The 7500-nt window shown below is 50.9% G+C and overlaps 1 protein-coding gene across 1 annotated transcript in view; it reads right to left on the reverse strand.

The window, feature by feature from the left end:
* Positions 1–7500, reverse strand: part of skila (SKI-like proto-oncogene a) — a 29657-nt gene that overhangs the window by 6301 nt on the left and 15856 nt on the right. Inside the window, exons 2-3 of the mRNA XM_080546988.1 lie at positions 1167–1259; positions 1–70 (exon numbers count right to left, since the gene is read on the reverse strand). The exon at positions 1–70 is cut by the window's left edge and continues 16 nt beyond it. Coding sequence (XP_080403114.1) covers positions 1–70; positions 1167–1259 — 163 coding nt within the window. The remainder of the gene's footprint in view (positions 71–1166; positions 1260–7500) is intronic.

The following is a 7500-nucleotide window of genomic DNA, read 5'->3' on the forward strand; positions in this document are numbered from 1 at the left end:
GAGGCTGGCCCGGCTCCTCCTTGATGTCGGGGAACAGCCGGTTGAAGACCAGCGTGGGCTGAGCTTTACCCTGTGGAAATAACACACACACACACCGCACATTAATACTACATCTCCCCCCCGCGCTAGAAAACCAATAACACTAACAACACCTGAGGAGGCTACGGAGGGGCAGCGCCAGCGGAACGCCGGGGGTCTGTTTTATTGATCATCTGTTATGGATTATCAACACGACGCAAACAATGATTGAATTTATATGGATATTTTGGAGCACACAGAGGGAAGGAGCGCGCGCACACACACGCACACACACACACACACACGCACACACACACACACACGCACACACACACACACACACACACTGTGTGCTAATCTCTACTCTAAAGGCTGGAGCCTGGAGGGGGGGGGGGTGAGCTGAAGCGAAGCCCTGCTGCTGCTGTTCCAGTAATAATGTAATAGAAGGCCTACATGCACGTGTGTGAGAGGCAGAGAGCCTCCATCTATCACAGTCCAGGGAGGGGGGGCGGGGCTGGGCCAGGGAGGGGCGGGGCCAGGGAGGGGGGGGGGGCTGGACCAGGGAGGGGGGGGGGGGGGGGGCTGGACCAGGGAGGGGGGGGCTGGTCCAGGGAGGGGGGGCTAGGCAGGTAGTGCTGCATCAGTCATTAGGACTGCCCCCCCACGGCTGCTATGGGGGGGCAGGGGCGTGTTGTCAATGGGGGATGTGTGTGTGTGTGTGCATAGTGTGTGTGGTGTGCATAGTGTGTGTGGTGTGCGTAGTGTGTGTGGTGTGCGTAGCGTGTGTGGTGTGCGTAGTGTGTGTGGTGTGCGTAGCGTGTGTGGTGTGCGTAGCGTGTGTGGTGTGCGTAGTGTGCGTGTATGCGCTATAAAGAGCTGATCATGATATTTTCTGTGTGTGTCTGTGTGTGTGTGTGTGCGTGTGTGTGTGTGTGCGTGTGTGTGCGTGTGTCGGGGGAGGGTAGCTGTGGTTTTTGGAGGAGGTTGAAGGTTGCGAGACAGAGGAGCGTGGCCTTTGAATGGGTGTGTTGGGGGGGGGGGGAGGGGGGATGACCTGAGAGCTGACCCCTGGGTGTAGAGACAAGGGGTTGGGGGCGGGGGAGGATAAAGGGAAAGGACGAGGGAGGGAGGGAGGAGGAGGGACTGACCTTTCTTCCTGGGTCAGTGTCAGACATCTTGGCGCTGGGGGAGCAGAGCTCAGGAGGAGATCTCCTCACCTGGCTGTCCTCGTCCACAGCCTTCTGAAACACACAGGGGGAGGAGGGGGGGAGGAGGGCTCATTAGAAGACTAAAGAAAAGAGCGAGAGAGAGAGAGAGAGAGAGCGAAGGATACAGGGAGGCACCACAACACAACCATAAAGTCTGATGTACTGATGCCGTGAGAGAGAAGAAGGAGAGAGAGAGAGAGAGAGAGAGAGAGAGACAGACAGTGAAAGTGAGATATAGCCTAGTGAGGTACCAGAGGACGAGAACAGGCAATGAATAAAGAAACAGATGGAGAGATGAACAGACCAGAGGGAGGACATGAATAGAACACAGGAAAACCCAAGCTGTGCAAGACTACAGGGGAAGAACATGTCCATACATTATTCTGTGTGTGTGTATGTGTGTGTGTACTAGGGGTGTAACGATACATCGATTCACATCGATGCATCGATTCATTGACTAACGATCTGATTACATCGATGCAATGTAAAAATATCGATCTATATCGTCATCTTAAAGATACACCTTTATTTTGAAATGGCACATTCTGCGTGACTGTCACCATTTCCGTGCAGCGCGCGACTAGCAGCGGCAAATTACAAAGTTAAAGAGCGCTGCACACTGTGTGTTCTGCATTTTGTGACTCCGGCGGAGAACAGCGAAGCGGTTTTAGCTGCGACTGCCAAGCCCGCCCACGGCCGACTGTGATTGGTCAATGCTCTAGTCTAGCCGACTGTGATTGGTCAATGCTCTGGTCTGTAACAAAGCATCTGTCTTATGAATGGGCAAAGGCTGCAGGTTGGACCTTACTTACTTTACTCCGGTTTGCTTGTCCAATTTCATTGGATAAACCTGAACAAAATTCCTATTGATAAAATCTACAGGTAAATCATTACTCCCGTAATCAGTGATCTAACATGACTGTCCAAGCATAGCCTTACCTTTCACCAATCAACACATCATATCAGATCAGTGCTTCCTAGAGGAAGTGTGATGGATGGCCCTATATTAAAAATTATCCTGACCTGCGTTCAGAGCATAGTGTTTTGTCTCCTGAACATGTTGATCAGTTAGTTTTTTTGAAGAAAAACCTCCCAAAGAAGAACACTGGAGGATATACTTATTATATAACACTGGAGCTTATACTTAACTTATTTTGGTTAAGAAGAATGTATATAAGATGTACTGCACTGTACTGCATGTGCACTTATTATTTATTATTATTATTTTATTATTATTTATTATTATTGCACAAATATACTGTAGGTTAAATGGTGACCTTGGTTCAGTTCTAACTGTTAAAAATACTGTGTTTATGAGACAGTAAAAAAGTGAACGTTTACAAAAATCCTGCCTTAAAAAAGGGGGGACAAGTTCTTCCAGTTTTGTTTCATAGGACATTAATGTTTTAAAGCTGAATATCTCTTGTTTGTGAGACTAGTGAACGGGTCTATTTTTCTTTTTGTAACAGAAGAATACTGTATAATACAATATGATTTAAATGCTGGATACCTGGAAGAGCTCACAAATAAAATGGTCAAATAATATTCTAGTTGTTTTTGTGAGTTGATAATTGTGTTAGATTGGCATATGATATCGCGTCATATCGATCATATCGTCATATCGATCTTGAATCGAATCGAATCGAAATCGTATCGTGACTGACATTGTGATATCGTCAAACATTGTATCGTCATACAAACAAATCGATATAATATCGTATCGTGATGAAGCTGGTGATTTACACCCCTAGTGTGTACGTGTGTCTGTTTCATAAATAGTCTCTTGTTCAACATGGGGCCTTGTGTGTGTGTGTGTGTGTGCGTGTGTGTGTGTGTGTCTGTGTGTGTGTGTGTGTGTGTATAACATGCACATGATTCAGACTGTCTGACACACTTTGAGCTCAGTGTGTGTTCAGTAAATACCGCTGGCGCTGCTGCCAGTTGTGCGTCGTGCGTGTGTGTGTGTGTGTGTGTGTGTGTGTGTGTGTGTGTGTGTTTCTCTGGGCTAATCCAGGGCCATGCTCAGCAAGAGGCCATGAGCTGATGGGCTGATGCTTATCTCAAACAGACAGGCCTAACACACACACACACACACACACACACACACACACACACACACACACTCTTCTCATGCTTATATAAACACACACACACACCCATACTATAGTCTTCTGCCTGGACGACTGGTTGTACAGGTAACAAGGAAACAAGACTTTGGATCTCAACAACAATGGGAGAGGAGGGGGAGGGATAGTGAGAGAGAAAGAGAAGGAGAGAGAGAGAGAGAGGGGTGCGAGAGAGGGGGAGGTATAGTAAAAGAGAGGGTGAGAAAGCCAGGAATAGTAAAGGAGAGTGAGAGGAATGCTAAGAGACGGAGAGAGGGCATGAGGAGGAGAGAGGGCATGAGGAGGAGAGAGAGCACGAGGAGGAGAGAGAGTGGTAAAAGGCATTAATAATTGAATCCTTCTACTTTGAGTCGTGTACATTAATACACAAAACACACACACACACACGCTCGCACACACACACACGCAGAGACAGACACGCCGTAAATACTGTACACATTGAACACAAAGAATAATAAACAGAAGCCTTTCAACCAGACTAAAGGATTTTCTCTCTCCTGCTCCCTCTGAGACGCAGTCAATTACCACAGATAAACAGCCTGCTAACAATAAGCCCAATTTACTGTGGCTGTTATCCTCCGTTTCAACAACAGCACTGCTGGCCAGCCACTAGATCTGTCTGTGTGTGTGTGTGCGTGTGTGTGTGCGTGCGTGCGTGCGTGTGTGTGTACATGCGTGCGTCTGTACACATGCATGCGGCGAGGGCTGTGTGTCCATGTGTTTACATGTACACGGACGAGTCGAGCGTGCGCATGCAAATAAGAGACACCACCCCCTGTTTCGTAAGCAGGAATAATTGTGTTACCTCGACGCGCGCTTGTAAACGTATGCGTGTGTGTGTGTGTGTGTGTGTGTGTGTTTAGTGTGTATGGTGGGGGGTGTTTTTTCTCTGAGAGGCAGAGAGCACTGCAGCAGAGCCAGGGAGAGGGAGGGAGGGGAGGGAAGGAGGGAGGGAGGGAGGGAGGGGATGACAGAAACAACAATAAGCCCACTGCAGTGGCGGCGTGGCAGGCTGGCTGCAGCCGTATGTGAGTCCTGTCTGCTGGCTGCACTCTGGCTGCATGTCCTCTGTCATCGCCGGGGCAACGCAGCATTAGCACCAGGTCACCGGGCGCTCCCGCATCTGCTTGACCTCTCCCTGCCAGGGGACAGGCTTCTGACAAGACTACTGACAGACGACACACACACACCACTGCTCATTAGGGAGGTCCGTGTGTGTGTGTGTGTGTGTGTGTGTGTGTGTGTGTGTGTGTGTGTGTGTTTGTGTCTGTGTGTGTGTGTCCCACTAGCGCAGGGAGCTATAATGGTTTCCTATGATTCAAGCTTGTGATTCCTGGTTGTCTGGAGGGTGACAGAACACCCACCGCCCCCCCCCCCCACACACACACACACACACACACACAAAAACACAAACACACACACACCTGCTCATTATTCCTGGCAGTCTGTCCTCTCTGTGTGACTCTGTAATGAGAGAGTGAGAAATTGTGTGTGTGTGTGTGTGACTCCCTTGTTTCCATTATCTCTAAATTCCCACCTTCCACTATCTCCTTCTCTCCCCAGTTTTTTGCCCTCTTCCTCTATCTCTCCATGTTTTCTCCCCTCCTCCCTCCCTCCATCTCTCACACCTGCTGTGCAGCTCGTCTGTTCTAATCTGCAGTAATGAAGCACCTCTTCTTATCTAAGGCTGCTGCCTTGACACACACACACACACACAGAGAGGGGGACACTCCGCTGCATTCCTGCATGCTTCAATCCACACGCACGCACGCACGCACACACACTCACACTCTCACACACTCACACACTCACACACTCACACACTCACAAACTCACACACTCACACACACACACACACACACACACACACACACACACAACCTACAAAGGTCTATTAGACACTGTAACCCCCCATGTCTCTTGTTAATTGTTTAACATACAGTGATCTTTAAAAAACACTGCTTACATGCCTTTTTTTTTTTTTATTCCACCTTTTTTTATTTAGACGGTCTACATTCTCTCTGTGTTCAACATGAATCCTTCTCCCCTCATGTGGAGCTCAGGTGAAGGTCTGGGGTTGATCATGTAATCTGATCATGTAATGTACAGGCCTTCCACTCTCACACCCCCTGCTCTGCTCTGCTCTGCTGGGTTAGCAATGCATGTGATGCCGGAGGGCCCATGGAACCCCCCCCCCCCCTCCCCCTCCCCCCCAACACACACAGGCGCACACACACACACACACACACACACCCTGAGGTTCCCCCCCGGCCCCCCCCGTCAGACCGAGGCTAGCCTTATGACAATGTAGATTAGCATTCCAGGCACTCGCTCAACTGAACTCTCCCCCACTGTTGTAATCCACCAGCAGTCTGCTGCAGCTCCCAGTCTGTCTCACGCACACGCACACACACGCAAACACGCGCAAACACACACACACACACACACACACACACACACAAACACACACCTCAGTGCCAGGGTTCATTCCTTTACTCCACGTCTCATCCAGGGTCAGACACTGCTCTACTTTACACAATCCACCCATATACACACCCACACAGAGACACCAATATATACACACACAGTGACCTATTTCCGCCCCCATACAGTACAAACTCAATATGGTTCCCCAGCCCATCGGCCCATGTGACACTGCCAGACACATCGGTGTGTTCATGAACAGTACTAGAGTGACGCGGGTCGACAGACAACAGAGTGTGTCCAATCCAACGGCAGAACGTGGTGCTGATCAGCCTATAGGAAGCTGGGCCTGCCGTGTTCAGGACCTCCCACTGGGCAGGTGGGTGCTTCATATTCCCCTTCCCATTTCCCTGTCGTTTTTCACACACACACACACACACACACACACACACACACACACACACACACACACACAGAAGTGCGCTGAAAACACTTCCTCTCCTCTCCTGTCCTGTCCTCAGTCACATGATGAAGGAGAGGGGTGGAGGAGGAGGGAGGTCATCCACTCCTGATGAGGATCCCAGCTGAGATGACTGATATACACACACACACACACACACAGACGCCGCTGAGCGCCAGTCTCAGCTAAAAATACACAGGCGTACACACGAGCACACATACAAATGAACACGTGCACAGTCAACAAACAGGCCCGTCCAGCCTGGGGACCAGGGTAGGGCATGGCATTATTATATTCTACTAGAGAGATAGACATAGAAACTGCCGTGTCTACACACACACACACACACACACACAGTCACACACATTTCTTCATCGGGGCCCGATTGTCCCTCCTCCATCTGTTGAACCACTGGCAGCAGCAGCAGTCATGTATGAAACCAAACAAAACCCCACAGCACTGATCCTCCATCTAGCCCTGGGGAGGGGAGAGGAGAGAGGCAGGGGGAGGCACACAAAGCCTGCCTGTGACGCCCCGCCCCCTCCCCCGCTGCCCCCCAGCCCTCCACAGTGCCCCTTCAAACCCTCCAAGCCTTTCATGTGGCTGGCATTCAGGAGAGAGGGGAGGCAGCGGCTTAGAGAGGTGGGGGGGGGGTGGCAGGGGAGGACCCCGAGACAGAGCTGGTGGGGGGGGGGGGGGGGGGCAGGGGAGGGGGGCAGGGGGGGGTGGCAGGGGAGGACCCCGAGACAGAGCTGGCTAACTGGCTCTGAAGGGGATGGGAAGTAAACAAGCTTTATTTGGGTGCCTTTTCATTCTCTCTCAGACGGGGAGCGAGCGAGGGAGGAAGGAAGAGAGAGGCACACACGCACACACAGTTAGACACAGGCCCGCGCACACACACACACACAGACACACACACACACAGACAGTGGGTCACGCCCTGTCTGTTTTCAACCACATCCTGTTCCAGAGACCAGAGCGCTGCGAGTGTGTCAGAGATCAGACTACAGGCGCTGCTCCCCGGTCTGTCTTACCCTGCCACCTTACAGGCCCCTCTGACTGTTGTTCTGGTGTGAATGTAGGCCTGTAGTATGTGAGGGGGGTTGGGGGGGTGGGGGCTGGGGGGCACCCCCCATGCCAGGAGGGTGGTCTGGTCTGGCTACCAAACAGAACAGAGGCCTTTGTTTGATGTTTTTTAATCCAATAAGCCATTTATCCATGAACAGCCCCCCCTCCATTTTGGCCCAATCAATATGACCCCCAA

The sequence above is a fragment of the Nansenia antarctica genome (genome assembly GCF_963989245.1).
Source record: "Nansenia antarctica genome assembly, chromosome: 16".
Taxonomy (NCBI): Eukaryota; Metazoa; Chordata; class Actinopteri; order Argentiniformes; family Microstomatidae; genus Nansenia; species Nansenia antarctica.